At 30.9% G+C, this 20,226-nt stretch overlaps 1 protein-coding gene across 5 annotated transcripts in view; it reads left to right on the top strand.

Annotated features, from left to right (window-relative positions):
- LOC143058850 (alpha-1,6-mannosylglycoprotein 6-beta-N-acetylglucosaminyltransferase A-like) overlaps positions 1-20,226 on the top strand; it is a 66,009-nt gene that overhangs the window by 34,454 nt on the left and 11,329 nt on the right. For 2 of the 5 annotated variants that reach the window (XM_076232323.1, XM_076232327.1), the window contains 9 exons: positions 524-694; positions 1,676-1,742; positions 3,976-4,078; positions 8,799-8,933; positions 10,807-10,821; positions 13,094-13,227; positions 13,930-14,054; positions 15,126-15,143; positions 18,891-19,055. In XM_076232323.1, coding sequence (XP_076088438.1) covers positions 524-694; positions 1,676-1,742; positions 3,976-4,078; positions 8,799-8,933; positions 10,807-10,821; positions 13,094-13,227; positions 13,930-14,054; positions 15,126-15,143; positions 18,891-19,055 — 933 coding nt within the window. The remainder of the gene's footprint in view (positions 1-523; positions 695-1,675; positions 1,743-3,975; positions 4,079-8,798; positions 8,934-10,806; positions 10,822-13,093; positions 13,228-13,929; positions 14,055-15,125; positions 15,144-18,890; positions 19,056-20,226) is intronic. The other 3 variants (XM_076232325.1, XM_076232324.1, XM_076232326.1) reach the window with 3 other exon arrangements.

Below are 20,226 nucleotides of genomic sequence, written 5' to 3' on the forward strand. Positions count from 1 at the left end.
CATAAAAAATGACTAAAAAGTTTTCGCTATCACATTAGAGCTGCTACATAAAAATGAAATGTACACATTTTCAACATTTTTGTGGACCATCATATATAGAGGAGGTGTCGTTTCATTGTCAGTATATACAAATATTAAAAAACAAAGAATAAATTCAAATGTGGATCCAGGATAAATTTTTAAAAAGGGGTCCAAACTAGAAAACGTTGGATGTGGAACAGGTAAAAAGTCGACTCAAGCATTGTTAATTTTTCTTTTAATTTAAATTTTCTTGGAACCTCAGGACTATCTGACAACATGAACATGTTTGTCGTCATCTGATTTCCTTGTCTACAAACATAGTCTCAATTGTGGACAGTATATTTCTTGGATATGTTTTATCATTCTGATTGACCGTCACAATTTATTTCCTGCTGTTTCATGACTCAAATGGGAAATATTTTGATGAAATTACAAGAAATAAGGCTCTTTGTAGCCTCTTGTTTTACAGCTGCCTGAAAAATCCACCTATTATCTATTTCAGGCAAATATAAGTACAGATATAGAAGAATTAATGAAAGTATTAGTAGATCCTAATGAAAGACAGGGATATGCTTGGATACGAATGAGGATAAGAAGAATGTGGCCTAGGTTTAGTAAAGCTATGAAAAGTCTACAATTAAAACAAGATATGAATGGCAGAAGGAAGAAAAAGGTAACACATATATTAAAAGATTGTAAATTCAGAAATTATTGCGAATATTTTATTATTGCAAATTATGCAAATAGATGAGTATTGCAGTAATAAGAGCTAGCATTCTGATACTGCAATTCTTTTTTTCAGACACTTATTTTTGTGGATTTCTTTTGTACAGGTGATCCACCAAATTAAATGTCTAATGAATGACCAATTTTCTATAGGCCTGTATATATATATGCAGACTTTTGCAAAACCATGAAATTAAAAATCCATGATTATGTAAGAATTTCTTATAATAAAAATTGATACCACAAAAACAAACACTACAGTATCTGATACATATATATTTAATTTTTCTTTTTTGGATTTTCTTCAATAATCGCAATGATAAATGCATGCAATGATTTCCAAATTTTCAGTATTTCTCTATATTTTGCTCCTGGCAGGAGGTTTAATCCGATTGATTTAAAGGCCAATATGGCAAGGTTAAACACATAAGCAGGATCCAAACCCTCCCCTAAACTGGGACAGTATAGTAACAGTACAACATTAGAACGAACAATAAAAATCGGTTGAAAAAAACTCATCAGATGGATACAAATATGAATACATATAACAGAACCAAGTGAATGTTAAAAGGTACTTGTATATCTCAACAACAAAAAGACACTTGGTACAGATCTTAAGAGTATTCCCACTTATTGACGGCTATTCCAAAGCCAACAACAACTAATATAAAAAAATCATGCATCTTAGACTAAATTATCAATCAGTACACATACAACATCCAATGATTTTAGTGTAAACACATCACATGACCTTGTGCAATTCCAAGATACAGGAGTAGACAGATTGTAGATCCACGAAAGTGCATATATATGTAAATAACAATAATATTACTTTGCTTTTAAGACAATAAAATTGTGTATCATATATTTATAAAGGGCATGGATTCTTGAGCATGCATACTAAAAGTTATTTAATGTATTATTGTAGATCTTAGTACATTTAGGACTTTTATCTAAACAGTCAGGATGGAAGTTTGCTGAAAGTCAGTTTAAAGGTAAAAAGCCATGTGCTTAGTATATTATATCAATACTAACCATAGGAGGGCTGTATAGCCAGTCAAGGTTGTTAAAAACTTCCATCATCATACCATGTTTTTTTCATCAGATAGTTTTGAGAATAGAAATTGGGAATGAGTCAAAGAGACAACTCAACCAAAATGCAGAAAACAGCCAAAGGTTACCAATGGGTCTTCAACAAAGTGAGAAAATCCCACACCAGAATTGGTGTCCAGCTGGCTTCTAAACAAAAATGTATACTAGTTGAAAATGGAAGTTTCACTAAACTCCAAAACATATAAATTAAGATTAAAAAAAACATATAAAACTAACAAAGGCCAGAGGCTCCGGTCCTGATTTGGACAGGTGCAAAAATGTGTCAGGGTTAAACATGATTTTTGAGATCCCCTCCCCCTTATAACTCTAGCCAATGTAGAATACACAAACACAAAGCACAGTAAAACCCTGAAAACACAGAGACCATTTAACATGCTTAACTAAAGTGGTCACGTTCAAACATACATATATACCAAGGAAGGCACTGTTAAAATGGGGTAACAATATTAGAGGCAGTTTTTGGATTTCCACACTTTCACTTATGCTGTACAAAAACAATCAACCATAGATGAGATTTTGAAGTGACATGCATGTTTTAATGAAACAGTAATTATATTGTCTACGAAACTTCTATTTGGTGAACACACCTCTATTAGAAATTGTGCGATATGGTTATTAGTGAGAAAATAACTAGGAAAATGTTATACTGCTTAAATGTTGAAACTTATTAAATATTTCAGGGTATAAGCTTAATAATAGTTGTGACCCATATTGTATGGTTCACTGTTTATTGAAATGTGTCATTGATACATATTCTTGTTAGGGCCTCACCATTCAGATTGTCGCCCTATAGTGATCAGTCTATCTGTCTGTCCATCTGTTTATCCGTAACAAATTTTGTCCATCATTATACCTAAAGAACTGTTTCATACTTTACAATTGACATATATATGAACCAACACCAGAGGGTGTGACGTCATAATGTTTGTACAACTTCCTGAGTAAAAAGTCAAAGTCAAAAACTCTGGTTACAGTTGACAACCCCATGTCCTATGGTAAATATTGTGTCCACTCTATATCTTGAGAACTGTTATGATTTCAAATATTTGTTATTTAAATGATTTTAAATGTTTAAGTGAAGCAGAACAATTAGCAGGGTAAGTTAGGAGAATTTGAATGATGAAGCGTAAGATAAAGATTTTTTTGTCAGCACATCATTTAAATGTTTGAAATGTTTGTTATTTAAATGATTTCAAATATTTGTTATTTAAATGATTTCAAATATTTGTTATTTAAATGTTTTTCTTGAAATGTATAACTAAAGATACAAATATTTTCCTGCACATTATTTACAGGGGGCCAACAAAGATGGCTCCCCTCTCAATGATGTCTAGTTACTGTGAAAGTACTTTAATTCGTGGGTATCAATTTTCGTGGTTTGAGCAATATTTACATGTTCGTGGGTTTTTAAATTCGTGGAATTAAGTTTTCTAAAACAAAAAAATGGTGAAAAATTCAAGCCTTTAGAAACAAAGGTTACAAATAGTCTGGATTGAAGGAAATTGCCAAGTAAACATTGACCCGTGTAAATCGTAGTTATAGCACTAATTAACCCATGATAAAGTGATCAACAGATTAAAGACCATCAAAGGTGTTAATTGGGCCATACACATGTAACATAAAGAAAACAGTAACATAAACAAATCCTATAAACGTATCTTGAATTCTCAAATAATTCTTATCAAAATTAAGTTGTGCATGCAATTATTATTTTCCATATGTATGAGAACTATGAGGATATAAAATGAACGCTTTATCATACTAGCATATCAAAACCGGAAATCTGACTTTCATCGATCAAAAATATTTTTTATGAGAATTAAAAGATCAAAAGTTTAGGTTATTAAAGATTAAATGGGTATAATCCTGCATGTGGTTGTAGTTCTGTGACTGCTATTTTAAATAAAGTATTCTAAGATTTGGCATTATTCTAGATCATATCAGTAGTCAAACCTTTCGTTGGGGATCTTTCCATGTCTTGATTTGGACAATGGTTGTTTTATTTCGTTGGACACTTAAATTCGTGGATAAAGTTATCAACGAAAACCACGAAAATTGGTACCCCACGAATAAAAGTACTTTCACAGTAATCTTATTTTTAATGTTAATTTGTAGGTGGACCTTTAGGAGAACTTGTCCAGTGGAGTGATCTCGTAGCGACATTGTTTTTATTGGGTCATCAATTAACGATAACCAGTGAAGCAGAACAATTAGCAGGGTAAGTTAGGAGAATTTGAATGATGAAGCGTAAGATAAAGATTTTTTTGTCAACACATCATTTAAATGTTTGAAATGAAGAGGAATTAAGTAAGTATGTTGAAATCAATCATGTTGAAATCAATCATGATGATTTGGTTGAGTTTATTCAACTATACAAATGAAAATATTTTTTTTTTAAATGAGACAGATAAGTGGTTTGTTAAGTTAAAAGATATTTTGTTATTTACATAGGTCTGTATATTAAAATTTCACAAACAATCGCCTAACAGTTAGCATTTATAAAAAAATGAATCTTGTAAAATTCCCATATAGCACCTTAATATTTCATGAGGCATCCCTTATATATATATAAGGGATGCCTCATGAAATATTAAGGTGCTATATGGGACCTTAATATTTCATGAGGCATCCCTTATATATATATAAGGGATGCCTCATGAAATATTAAGGTGCTATATGGGAATTTTACAAGATTCATTTTTTTAAACTTTCAATTTCACAACTACATGTAATAAGTTACCGTATTTGGTTGTGTATAATCCACACTTATTTATCAAAGATATATAGTTGCTTACCTCTTCAAGAAGTTTTTGATGATTGATAGGTGCTAAGTTAGGAGTTTTTTTATTAGTTTAAAAGGTACACAATCTATCTTCAAAATCTTTCTCATTTTCATCAAATCCATTTTTCAGAGATTATTGGGCAAAAAGTAAGCTTATATCTCATAAATCACAGGGGCGGATCCAGCCATTTTAAAAAGGGGGGTTCCAACTATATGTCCCCATTCAAATGCATTGATCGTCCCCCGGAACCCTCCCCCTGGATCCGCCACTGAACCAATCATTGATACCAACCTGTATCAGAAAATATTTTTTATCATTTTTTATATGCAGTCTCTACTTTTATAACATGTATAATATTTGTATTATTTCACTACACCCCATATTTTCCAGGTAGGGGTTTATCTATTTGGATAGTGTGTAAAAAAGAGTATAAACTAGGGATAATCAACCAATATTGACCTAGGCCATGTGAAATGATAGAAAATTTACAGCTTGCATGAATTATTTCAAATTAAATAGGAAAATTTGTAAAACTGCAGTTATTCTTTTTGGTCAGTTGTTGGTTTTGGTATATTTGGAAAAAAGACATATGAGCTTGTTGAACAAATTTGTTTTATAGAATAGTAATGCATGAAAGGTATAGGTATACATGCACTCTATATATCCTTACCCACAGCATAGTTACTTTTTTTTTTTTTATTAAAAAGAGGACATTGATATTTTTCTTATAGTATTTCTTATAGTATTTTAAAAAATCTTTGTTTGATGTTGCCAACCCATACTTTGTAGGAATGGGTATTAGGAAGGTATATATTTGACTTTTTTTTTGGCCAACAACCTAAGTAACATGTTTTAGACCAGAACAAAAAGTATGTAAGAGCAGGAAATAAATTATTGAAATAAAAACAAATTTTCACATAGATTGCTTTTTAGATTGGTATGGAGGCAGCATGAAACAATTTAAATTTTATTTTTGCCCTGAGATAGATTTATTGTAGGACTAATACAAAGATTTTTATGCCCCACCTACAATAGAAGAGGGGCATTATGTTTTCTGGTCTCAGTCCGTACGTTTGTCCGTCTGTACGCTTCAGGTTAAAGTTTTTGGTCAAGGTAGTTTTTGATGAAGTTGAAGTCCAATCAACTTGAAACTTAGTACACATGTTCCCCATGATATGATCTTTCTAATTTTAATGCCAAATTATAGTTTTGAACCCAATTTCATGGTCCACTGAACATAGAAAATGATAGTGCGAGTGGGGCATCCGTGTACTATGGACACATTCTTGTTTTTTCTATATTAAAGTGGATTTAGTATGTAGTTTGCATTATACTATTATATTGAAGGTTTATAATATTCTCACTCCAGCTTTACACTAACGTACATGACAGCATTAACAAATCACCTTATTTTATATCTAAGGACATGATACAGTTTTAGGCTTATAGCTTATTATCTTACAACCTAGAGTTGTTAATTTCTGTTATTGGCTTTGCTCATTGTTAAAGGCCAGACAGGACCTATAGATGTTAATTTCTGTGTCTTTGTGGACTCTTGTGGAGAGTTGTCTCATTGGCAATCATACCACATCTTCTTTTTCATCTTATATGACATATTTTTGCAGGGAAATTTTTAAGGTTTGTCTAATTATGGTATTTGTAAGATTTTAAGCAAAGAAAGGCAAATTTTACGAAATTTTAATTACCATAAGATCCTTAAAGTCTGTTTACTGCTTTGAAAATCCTCACTCTGTCATTTTGTTATAACGAGGTCTACAACTGCCTTGATAAAAAACAAAAGTGAAATTGTAAGTTTTTGTCAGAATGAATATATTTAGTAACCACTGTAGAATCTTTAAATTTTTGTGGGGTTAACATTTTGCGGTTTTGTCTCTATTTAAGATTTCATGGGGATTTAATTTTGTGGTTTCTAGTAAATGGAAGTTCTTTATTATTTTGATATGTAGGTTAATTTTCGTGGGTTTTTTAATCTCTTGGATATATGTTTTACACGAAATAAACGAAATTGAATACTCGACCAGCAAGTTCTGCTTTTACAGTATATGTATATGATTTTACTACATAGCTGATTAATGTATAGGTAAGTTCAAAAGAGGGACTTGTTCAAAAGAGGGACACTTTTCATATTCATTGTATATTTTATACATATAAATTATTTCAACATGTACATTGATTAGGTACTATTTTTTTCTTAGATTATTACTATGCAATTGTTGCAGAATAAAAGTAGATTTTATTGTTGCCATCTTAATCTCCTGTAGAGAAAAGCTTCTGCTTTGAAGCTGTGCAACAGTTTACATTATCAAATTTCTACAAATTATTTCTGAAAAAACTTGCAGAAACACTTTTCCAAATCAAAAAGACAAAAAAACTTTTTAAAATATTTTTACCTGGTCATTGTACATGCCAACATTGAATGAATCATATATAATATTACAATGAATATCATCATGAAATTAAAAAATTACATAATTAAGGTGGTACCTGACACTACAGGGAGATAACTCTGTAAAGTCAGCTAAATGTTTTAATTATGTTGTGTTGTAAAAGGAATATTAAGCTTCTCAATGATCAAAATTGGTGGTTTTCAAATTGCTATATAACCAGTGTAATTTTTCTGACAAAACGGTTGGTTCAAAATTTTTAAAATTTTTACATTTTTGTTAAAGTGTCAAAGTAAATATTTTGACAAAATTTTATGAAAATTAAACTAGCTAAATTGATTTTAGTGAAAGTGTTGGGTACCATTTTTCGTGGGTACTCATATTTTTCAATTGAGGAAAATTTCATGTTCCTGTATATTTTAATTTGTGGTTTCTCCATATAAAATTAAGAAAGGAAATGGGGAATATTTCAAAGAGACAACAACCTGACCAAATAGGAGTTAACAGCTGAAGGCCACCTAAGGGTCTGCATAAAAGTCTGCATAGAAGTCTTTACAAATTTTGTTTTTCCTTGAATGTTTAAATACATTGTTCACCTGTACCCGTGAAATCTACAAAATTGAAATCCATCTTATAATAATGAATCTAGTCTTCTAAATTAATAGATGCATTTGTTGAATATTGGACTATTTTATAGCTGACTATGTGGTATGGGCTTTGCTCATTGTTGAAGGCCGTATGGTGACCTATAGCTGTTAATGTCTGTGTCATTTTGGTCTCTTGTGGACAGTTGTCTCATTGGCAATCATACCACATCTTTTTTTAATACTAAAATACCAGATTAAATAATTATATGATATCAAGAATTGTACATGTTGTAGCATGCAAATAATACTGGATCAAATAATTAAAAATGAGAGTTCTTATTTTTTAGTAGCCTATATTTTGGGCAAATTTTGCAATAATATAAAGACATTGAAAAAAGTCCAGTATTTATAATATTCAAATCATGCCTATTACTTTATCATTGACATAATCATTTATTGCTTAACATTGGTTCTGCTTGGAATGGGGATTGAGACTCCAAAAAATTGACCTCCTTGTTTGTCATCCCTGAGGTTAATTACCTGCCTTACATTATGGAAGTAAAAACAACCTTATACTGAAGGCGACATATATATTGGTTGTCATCCTAAGTTTTTTTTAATTTTTTTTCTGATTTTATGCACTTTCACCATAATTTAATTATCTATCTTGATTATATATGATTGTCATGACTTGTGCATGTATGATATATTTGGTAGTAATTTTAAACCATTTTCTATTGATCTTGCCTTTTTTGTAACTAATTGGAATTATTTTTGCCATTGTAGTCCTTACAATTACCTAGGGAATGAGCCAAAGAGACAACCTGACTAAAGAGCAAAAAAAAGCCAAAGCCTACCGATGAGTCTTTAACACAAAGAGAAATTCGTGCACCTAGAGACTAGCTTTACCTGGCCACTGAACAATAATGTATACTAGTGGAGTGGACGCCACATTGAACTCTAAAACATACAAATGAACCAAATAAAAAAACCCACATAACTAACAAAGACTAGAGTTTCTTAACTTAGGACAGGCTATATAATGTGACGGGTGGCTTGTCCTACAATGGGACAGGGTTAATCAAGTTATGTGAGATCTCAACTCCCCTGTAAACCTCTATCGCATATATGGAGTATATGATATATTTTTTATTGTATTTCAGGATTTTAAACAAACTTCCAGCTGCCAATTCTCCTTGCCAGAGTAGAAAAGAGTTACCTGTTGATATTATATATACTGATATTGTTGGTTTGCGACAGTTTAAAAAGCATGTCAAAGGTGGCTATGGTAAATTTAGGTAAGAAGTTGTTTTTTTGAAAGTTTGAGTAATTGCCTTTGCATCAGATTATATCTTCATGTTACTTTTTTGCGGGTTTATATTTATTTTGTGTATTTATGACTGCATGTTCAAGGTTGATTTTTTTTTTTAATTTAAAATTACTTAGAAATTAATTAGAATTGTATTCTGCTAGAATTACAGAATATTTAGAATGTTTTTGGTCTCATTCCAACAGCGTTTTCGTAGGCTAGTTTGCTACAACTTGTTTTTGCCACTTTTTAAACATTCCCAAACTGATGAAAGTATTTCTTATCAAATTTGCTAAATAAATTTGTAAGTCAAAAAAGGTGATTTAACTCACAAAATAATAAAAAAAAATAAAAACCTGTCTTTTTCATTTTTATTTAAGTGTGTGGTTAGATAAAGGGATAGTAGTTTAATGAAATTTTCTTTTGCTTCTGCATGAAAATAGCAAAAAAATAATGTTGGGGCTTCTTATTGCTAACTATACGGTATGGGTTTGTATCATTGTTGAAGGGTATATGTTGGCCTATACTTACTTACATCCACAACATTTTAACCCTTAGGGATTATATTCCCATTGGCTGTCCTTATTATTCCCCAACCAATGAAGTCGAAGTGGACATTAGGTTTGCACTCCTGTCTGTCTGTCTGTTCATCTGTTAGTCCAGTAAATCAGATTTTCACACATTTTATCTACATGCTTGATGATATTGATTTGATATTTAGATGTATTGTTTTATCATGACAACTTACAGATCAAGTTTGAATTTTGTTCCAGTCTGATGATTTTGCGAAGAGTTATAGTCCTTGGACTCAGAAAAATCACTTAAATAATCCGTTTTTTACACTTTTTTCATCATGCTTGAAGATAATTTCTCAAAACTTGTTATATAGTTTACTCTGTGAAAAGTTAAAATCAAGTTAGAATTTTGTTCCATTACAATGAAACAATGAATTTTTAACCAGTAGGGGACTTGTATTGCCATCCAATACTCGCAAAATACTTGTTTTTCATAAAGTTTGGAAAGTATTGTCAAAAGTTGTTTACCTAGGGATATAAAATGGTTAAGGTAAACAATGAGGAGGTCAAAATATCATTAGAACAAATTAGATTCTCAGTACATTAAAGAAAGGGGAGACAATTTATATCAAATGGAAATAAAAGGAACACAAGTAGGAAAAAAGATTAAAAAAAATGATAAAAACACAAATAGTAGTCTACAACATGCAAAACACATAGAAGTATTTAAAAGGTTGAGCGACACAAACCCAACAAAATATATTCAAGTTCAGTCATTTGGTGAATACTTTTCATAAAGTGACAATTTTGGTAAATATAAGTATACATAATGATATTCAAACAGAAAATTTATGCGGGAGAATGGGTGAGTATTAAGCTTAGGATCTGGAATTTGTTGTTTTGTCCATCATAAAGGGTACACAGGTTTAGTTTGAGTAGGGTTATGTTACCAGTAAGTTGGTCCTATACAATACTTAGATCAATCTGACAGGGTTCAGTATAAACATGGTTCTGTTTAAAACAGAGTTCAGTGTAACATGAAAATAGGTTTCTGTTCACACTTTAACACAGGGTTCAATTAAGACCAGGCCCTCTTAATGCTAGGTTGAATTTAGAAGACTTCCATTTACAATAAGGTTACTTTAAGACAGGTTTCAATGTACAACAATGATCCTGTGATCTGATAACATGTACGACTACTTTTCATGAGCATGCCCATTTTTGCCAATCAATGAATTCTTCTGTTTTCCTTATCCAAAAATCAGTGGCAAAAAATAAACAAAAAAGTGTAAAAAACTTTTCATTATATTGTAAGCTGTTCAAAAACAATTAAAATTCAATTTGTAGTAAGATACAGAACAGGTAAGAGGTCACATGATCATGTGCATGACTACGTCACATGGTACTCATCATGTGCATGGCTGGTCACATGATATTTCTTGCTGATATTAAATGTACACATCTGTTTCTATAGCAACATGAATCTGGCTGTGGTTTCTTTATGACTTTTAAATGTGTATATGCCTTTTATATTAATGTTCTTAGTATTCTTGATACCTCAAATATAAGCATTTCAAGTCTGGTCAGAAAATCAGTATTTCTTTATGATCATGAAGGTCATTTGTTGTAAATCAATATTGCAGTCAATTTATAAATGTATGCACATGACCTCTGTTGCACTTATGGATTCTATCAATTAATCTTTGTAAGTAGAGACATTTGTCTGTAGACTGAGTTTCTTCTATAGTAGAAGGGGAGGTAACTCTCATACATGCCTACCTCAAATGCTCCAATAATTCAAGGAATTCAATATTACAATTACCTTGGCTTGCCATCAATAAGCTTGAGGGTGACAAATTTGTTGGTCCTTTAAAAGAATACTTGGGACCAGTCAGTCTAAAAAAAATGAATCTCCAAAATCAGCTGGGAAAAAAGATAACAATTTAGAAATCACCGAAATCAACTGGACTGGAAAATTATGTATTCCATGTATATGTCATTATGTTAGAGCTAGCTGTTATCCTTGATATAAGTTGCTTTGCTAAAATGCATGTGCAGAATGTAGTAATTTGAAGTCAGTAGAATGGCTATTGCTTATGTGTATGCAGAAGACCTAGATTTTTGATGGATATGATATATTTTAATGACTGAAAAAGTTGCATCATAGATTTTATTTTGAATTCACGAATTGCTGTAGACAAATGCTAAATTTTACCACAAATATACAAACTCTGAAAATGGAATTTTACTCAGAAAGAAATTTACTTTAAATCTTCCAAAGTTTACTAAAAATAAAAAGATAAATAAAAAATCCTCACAAACATACAATAATTTAGTTAATTTGGATCCTAAATATGATGTAGACCACATAAATGTTGATTATTGAGTATCACATGAGAACCTCTTTGACTAGATTCAGATGCCCTATTTTATTAAGAGTTATTGTCCTTGGAATTAGGCAACAGAACAGTAATGGTCTATATATTGTCCTTGGAATTACATGAATTAGGCAACAGACTCTGACAGTAATGGTCTATATGCGACAAACATCTGACAACATATAGCTTTGAAACAACCCATCATTCTGATCATAATCTGAATAAAGTAATAATGTATAGCTGTCAGTTAACCCCCTACACATCTAATCTAATATATTTGGATTATAATTCAACTTTCTGGTAATTCTCTGGGAGAGGTAAAGACTAATAATTACCAGTATACTCTTCACCGTTGATTTAACTCAATTTTTCAGTCTTCTATGTAGTGGTTTAGTAACTTGGTATTTTTCCCCTCCTTTTCTTGTTATTTGTTTTTCATTGTTTGAATTTTAAAAGAATATGACGTATATGTTTTTTTTATAGTTTTTTTTTATAAAATACATTTTGCACATGTATTTATTTCCTAAAAAAATTTAAAGGTCTTTGTGCATCAAATTGAACAAGAGTTACTTTCCTTTTTCACATATTCTATCAACAGTAAAAAGAAGGATGATGTTGGAACCATTTAGATTTAATTCTAATAAGTAACCTCCAAGCTTAAACATTAGATAAAAATATGTTTCACTTGCTATAAAATCTTATCTGTTAAATATTCATCAAAGGAAGCAACAGAACAAATCTAAACACACCAAGTAACCATTTCAGAAATTAGTATTTTGTTTGTAAGATTAAAACATTCTTGACAATGGTCAATTATGAATAATTAACAGTATTAAATATGAAAATTTGAAAAGTCCTCAAGTTTCTGAAACAAATCATCCAAATTTATTTCAGTTCAATCTCAACCTGTTGAAATATAGGTGACCCTTAAAAAGGGCTGGTCATCAAATTATTACCTAAACATACTAATAAAGTATTTTAAATTCAGAATTTTGTGAACATTAAAAAACATTTCATTGTACAATGATTCAGACTTTTAATTATATTCATTCATTAAACATGTTATAATATACTGGACATGGATATATATATTGAAAAATCAACATTCAGAGTGTTAAAAGCTTTGTTATAACATAGTCAGATAGTGTTTACAGTACTCTTGGCATTAAACATGTTAAACTAGTACCAGAAAAACAATTTTAATTTGATATTTTAAGACTTTTTTTTAGTTAACATTGTCTTTATTTCTTTTTCAGTTGTTTACTAAGAATAGTGGACTCTTTTGGAACAGAGCCAGCATATAACTTGAGGTCGTGGGCGAAGGCACATAAGATTCTTACAACATGGGGAGGACAAGATTTGCAGCCACAGCAATTTTTTACTATGTTTCGTAAGTCTTTATTAGAGGAAAACATTTAAAAAATATTGATAATGAATAAAATTCTTGCCTATGTGTCCCAGAGTAAAATTTCAAATAAGAACTCTAACGGTCTGATTAATTTAAAAAAGAATGAATGACATACAAATATGATATACAGCAACAAAAGACAACCACTAAACTACTGTCTCCTAACTTGGGACAGGTACATACATACAGACTGTGAGGGCAAACATGTTAGCTGGATCCCAACACTCCCCTAACCAAGGGTAGGGGTGTTGAAGTTCAACATATGAACAGACTATAAAACTGTCAAAAATATAAGTTGAAAAAAGGAAGTGGCAGCATATCTATACATGCTAACAAGAAAAAAGACACGTTAAAGTATTGACCTGAGAGTACTCACAGTTACTGACAGCTAGTTCAAAGCCAATACTGTAAACCAATTTATTTTCGCGGATACCTCATTTCGCGCTTTACCCTTTGTAATCCACTTCGCAGCTATTTAATTTCGCGATTTCTAATTTACTTGATGTAGTTTTATATGGAAAGATCCATGTTATACATATTCATGACGATTTATTTTTGCGTTATTTTTCTACTCAGGAAAGTCGCGAAAATAAGTTGGTTTACAGTAACATCTAATAAAAAAATCATGTATCTAAGACTATAATATAAATATATTTAACCAGTCTGTTCTTTATTTACTTTCAGCTCATAGTCCAGATAATTCCTTCATGGGATTTGTAGTGGAACAACATTTAAATGATACCAATGTTGTCAAGATTGAACGGAGAAACCAAGCGTTAGTTTATGGGAAAAATGAATATATGTGGGAGGTGAGTGGTATAAAATTATCAATGAATATTCTTACAAGAATGGCACCACATTTCTGGGGATGTACTATATTGTGTATGGAATCTTGATTTTAAGTTGGGATACCAATTTTTAATGGATTTCATGGATAAAGAGAAAATTTTTATGAGTTTCATGGGTAAAACTACAATTTTAAATGTTAAAAGAAGTACCCATTTTCGATAGGCATGCACACTACACAGATTTTGGTATAATCACAAAATCACAATTCCACGAAAATTTATGAATCGACCACTCTTAGTCTTGTGTTACAAACTTACTATGACTTGGATGCATTCAAAATGTAAAGTTCCTATTTACATTGCTTATGGCGCAAGATTTTTTAGGCACACTTTGCATATTAATTTCAAGAAATGTATTATAAATACAGCTGTATAGACATTATACTTATGTTATTAGAAATTACTTGTCATGCATTACATTATTTTTGGGTGCATGAACCATTTTCTGATATGGTCAGTTTACATTGTATAAGCCTCCTTACTAAGGTGCACCACCATGATGTACAGTGTACAGAAAGACATTTAGCACTTTCATCAACTTTATTTTTATCTCACACTTTTTTTTAATTAAATATGCTCTTACAGTATTTATTGGTCCATAAACAACAACATAAGAAACAATATTTTAAAATTTTTATTTTACATATTGTGAAATTTTCTATCAGCATATGATATATAAATGTGCCAAGCATGACCCATAACAAATTGCTCTAAACATAGCATGTAATATTGCACACATGAACATTGAATAGTAGTGTTTTCCTAATTATACAAAACATGTCTATGTCACTTTAACGTATAAGTATTTTGCATGCTATGGATATAAGATAATAAATCAATGCACAGTGAAACAGTAAAGCATGCATGTTGTGTTTGTGAATGTTAGTTTGTTTTCAGGCTATTTGAATCAGTATAAAATGATACAAATGAGATTTGTATTGCCTTAACTTGGTATCTTTGTTGCAAATAAGTATGTATGACCTTGACCCCAAAAATATTTACCTTTGACCTATTAACCTTCATATCTTCCAGGACAATGAATTAGTTCAGGTAAGGTCATGGTTTTGGAGTTGTCCTAATGCATAAACCATTTCATTGTTTATAACCAATTTTCTTGCAAGTGGTCAGTTATTCTTAGAAACTTAATATGTAAGTTTAAAATAAAAAAGGTGAACAAAGAAATTCTTGTAGGGCAACCATAGATAAACTTAATTTCTAATTTGCCAGTGCTTGTCTTCAAAACTAGTTGTCCTTGAAGATTCCTATAATAATGTAAATGATTGGACCACATGCAAGAAATTTGTGAACAAAAATATAAATGGGTTTTGCTGTTAATGAAAATTATGTATTAAAAATGTTTTATTTCAACACTTTTTTTTTATAGATGTACACTTGCTTTAAATTGTTGCAGAGTGATTTTGTGTTTGAATTAACAAGAAAAGTCCCTCCTTTTGAGGAAGCACTATCCAAAGTGGTGTTGATGGGATTTTTATCACTAGAAATTTTCTGTTATTGTAGAGATCCTTTAATTTTTATTCCCCAAGTATTAAAAACAGATGTTTAAATATAACAGAAATGAATGATGCTTTCAAAACAGAGGGTTTAAAGGGATATTTATATTATTATTGTTGATTTATATTAGTTGATATCATTTTTGTAATTGGAGAAATAGAATTTCATGGTTTCATCATTTGCTTCTATCAAAGTAATCTTTCTATTTTTGTTACATTTTTAATTTCAATTTTCCCCTATACTAAAAATTTCCTGAAAATTGTCATAAAGCAATCAATAGTGTTTTGAAATGAAACCATTAAAGCTAAAATATAATATTATCTGAACCATATAGCAGTTTCTATTAGGCCAAGAAACTTTTCTACATTTACATGCAAGATATAAATAGATAACGAGTAATTGAGGAACCATGTTATGTTTTATTTTATATTTTGAATTGACTTGCCTATAATTACAGGTTTTAAATGTTACAATGTCAAATATTGTTACAATGTCAAATATTGTGACAATGTCATATATACATTTACAGTGTTAGATATAATAAGGAGGAAGTTCAGAATGTAAAACGGAATGTTTGGAATGATCAAAATTAATAAAGTTTTTAGCAAAAAGTCTAAATTTTATACAAAATTGGTTTTAAATTCAATGCACCAGTGCATTTATTTATAAAAAAATAGGAATTTTGGTTGAAAGTGTATTTATAAAGATTACGATAAAGTATTATAAAAATCAGTCCAGATGTTATCCTTAGAGTCCAATATCAAACCTTGGACTATCCACTCAGGTTGATATGGGAGATATGGAAAACAATGTTCTTTTATATAATATGGTATTGCATGGCTGATAGTACATAGATGGAACCAGAGAGCTTCTATTGGGATGATGATTTTTCTTGTAGATAGTCAATAGATGATGTCTTCAATATCTAATTGATTATTTGTTTTGAATTTGAAAAAATGTTATCGATTTGTAACAAGATAGAGTTTATATTTTGTAAAAAAAAATATGGTTTATTCTATGATGCCCTTAATTTATGTTTTATGTTTTGTACCATAATTAAGTATCATCAATTATTAAGAAAAGTCATTGTAAATGAGTTAAAAATGTTAAAATGAGTATTGAATGATCACTATTAAAAAAGTTTTTCCTTTCTCAAAATTTACCTTTTTATTAAAAGCTTTAATTAATAGGCTTTCTTATTGATGCTTGTTTTATTTTAATTTTCCCTTACCATCCGATTTGCTTTTGTGAATGAAATTGATGTTGTTTTGACCTTTATTTATGGATCAATTTGTCACTTGCCCTTGCTCATAGTAAGAGCAGGTTACCAGATGAACTTATCAGTTTATTTGAACAAGTAATATATATATACGTTTGTCTGCATACTATTATGATTAATAAAACAATAAGTGTAATATATTTTAATTGGTTTATTTTAAAATGAATTGAATTTGATTGAGCAACAAGCCAAGCCAATGTAAGACCTCTAAAAAAATGTACAATATACATCACCTAGACAGCAACCATACATTGAAATTAAATATGAAGACACATGTAGCAGCCTGACTTGAGGTGTAAAGTAAATGAAATGGCTTTCTTCAGAATGAATGATATTCTTTGTGTGTTTTTAAAATAGTTAAATGCCATAATTTGATTTAACACTAAACACAGTTCTGTTGTTACAAATTTATAACATGAGACTCGAAATTTTTTATTTTTAAGTTCACCTGGCCCACAGGGCCAAGTGAGCTTTTCTCATCACTTGGCGTCCGTCGTCTGGCGTCGTCGTTAACTTTTGAACTTTTTACATTTTGAACTTCTTCTAGAGAACCACTGAATGGAATAAAACCAAACATGGCATGAATGTTCCTTATGAGGTGCTGACCAAGTGTTGTTACTTTGTAGCTGATCCATTATCCAAGATGGCCGCCAGCGGGGGACTTAGTTTAACATAGGACCCTATGGGAAATGCATACAAATGACTTCTTTTAGAGAACCACTGAATGGAATGAAATAAAACATAGTATGAATGTTCCTTATGAGGTGCTGACCAAGTTTTGTTAATTTGTAGCCGATCCATCATTCAAGATGGCCGCCAGCGAGGGACTTAGTTTAACATAGGACCCTATGGGAAATGCATACAAATGACTTCTTTTAGAGAACCACTGAATGGAATGAAATAAAACATAGTATGAATGTTCCTTATGAGGTGCTGACCAAGTTTTGTTAATTTGTAGCCGATCCATCATTCAAGATGGCCGCCAGCGAGGGACTTAGTTTAACATAGGACCCTATGGGAAATGCATACAAATGACTTCTTTTAGAGAACCACTGAATGGAATGAAACCAAACATGACATGAATGTTCCTTTTGAGGTGCTGACCAAGTGTTGTTACTTTGTAGCCGATCCATCATCTAAGATGGCCACCAGCAGGGATACTTAGTTTAACATAGGACCCTATGGGAAATACATACAAATGTCTTCTTTTAGAGAACCACCGAATGGAATGAAGTCAAATATAGCATGAATGTTCCTTTCTTAATGAGGTGCTGGCCAAGTGTTGTTACTTTGTAGCCAAATTTTATCTTTTTTTTATATGATTTCAAAAACCCAAATAGAATCAGGTGAGCGATACAGGCTCTTGAGAGCCCCTAGTTTTGTTTACTAACATGTGTAAGAAACTTTTAAGTGAAATATAGTTTAAAATATATCGTGTTGGTTTGTTTGTATTCATACAATGAGGTTGATGGAACAACTGAGCGTCAATTATAAGTTATTGTTTATAAACAAAACTAATGAACTATCATATGTTGACCTCCTTTCAGACTGAAATGTTCAACATGAATTTTTGTAATATTCTTTTTTCTTGGCTGTATAAGGGTTATACTATCCAAATAGCTTTGCTAAAATTAACATTCTAATTAAATCTATACTTTATATTATCTTTTTGAGTTAAAATCATTTATTTTTTTGGCTATGTTTTATTTTTGTGGAAAATTGTGATGAAAAAGAATAGATAAAAAAATAAAAATTTGCATTTAAAATGTGTATAATATTATTTGTAGGCACCATTTACTAAAATCTGAATAATAAAAATCTTGCCTTGTGTTTTTGTTCAATAATCACAATAATAATTAATGCACTCACAAATTAATGATTTTTCAGTTATTATATATACCTAAATGTATATATGTATGTATATACAGTGTTTTGAATGTGAGAATGCAGATAAACTTAGTTGAAAATAATATAATTTAAACATGTCAATTATTTTATATTTACAGGGTAAAGCAGCATACTTGGAGGTCATTAAATCATTGGTAGAAATACATGGGACAGTATATATAGATACAGAAGCTAAAAATAAAACTCATACCATTCCATCTTATGTAAATAATCACGGTTTATTAAACGGAGAAGATCTACACACATTACTACGCCAATCAAAAGTAAGTTCAGAATAAATATGGCAAATACAGAAATTAGTGCGAATATTGAAGCAGGATATGTTTGGATATCTTAATTTTGCATAATTAGTTCCACATTTTTATTGTTTAACGCGAAGGCCCATTTAAATACCTCATTTCAGCCCTCAATGTAGTCTACTGAAATGGTTGCCTGGGCTACTTTAAAAGCGGATTGGCGACCAAAAAACATATCTGGTCGCCATTTGGGCTATTAGAATATTGAAGATCTGGCCACCAGAAATTTTTCGGAAATTTCCCCTGATCAGAGTCAGGTTTAAAAGAATCTTCTGAGCGCTTGACTGAAACACAATTTTATACTGTATTTCAAGCGCCTTATAGATTTAAGCTTGATCTTATCAGCGCTTTATTGCATCAGGCAATTGTAAGTAAATTGTAAGCATTGACTGAAAAAGGCACAGATCCATCTATTTTCGTATTTTGCTCTCTGTCACAACTTTAACTATTATGTGCCGTTAGAAGATTAAGTTTAAACAAATTTATTTATAGTGGATTGGGAAACAAGTTTTGCAACTTATATTAATCCCTTTCCACTTTGCGGATGCGAGTGCTGCCTTTTGTAGCATTAGCCTGCTCTTTTTCAAAATCTACAAGGGTGTCTTTTACGTGCAAGAGATATGAATCTGTCAACACGGGTCAGCCATTTATCGTCCCATTCGGACGGACTATCATTGTTTCCTTAAGACAATACACGCAAATGGTGTCAAGCGAGAGAAATTTTCATCTTGGAACTGAACCAGGAACCTTTGTGTTAGTAGTCCAATGCACTAACCACTACACCATGACTCTCTAAAGAAACCCATTAGCATTTAAAGATTGTTTTTTATGAAAGCACATGGTCGAGCATTTTGTCAGTAAACAGATGAAACAAGGCCGGCGACAATTTTGTAATTTGTTCTCTTAGTCTAAGACATAGATTCAATAAAATACATGCTACAATTTTCCCATACGATTTCAGATTTTCACTTGACCTATGGGGCAATCACCAGTGCTTCTGCAAAAGTCTGATGAGATTTTTTTTTTACTGGGCTTCAGACTACTGCTAAACGTCACAGATTGTTATATAAAACATAAAATTGAATAAATCATGTGGTTATATTACACTTGATTTATACAAACAATTTTCTACACTCGA

Source organism: Mytilus galloprovincialis, chromosome 14 (genome assembly GCF_965363235.1).
Source record: "Mytilus galloprovincialis chromosome 14, xbMytGall1.hap1.1, whole genome shotgun sequence".
NCBI classification, from domain to species: Eukaryota; Metazoa; Mollusca; class Bivalvia; order Mytilida; family Mytilidae; genus Mytilus; species Mytilus galloprovincialis.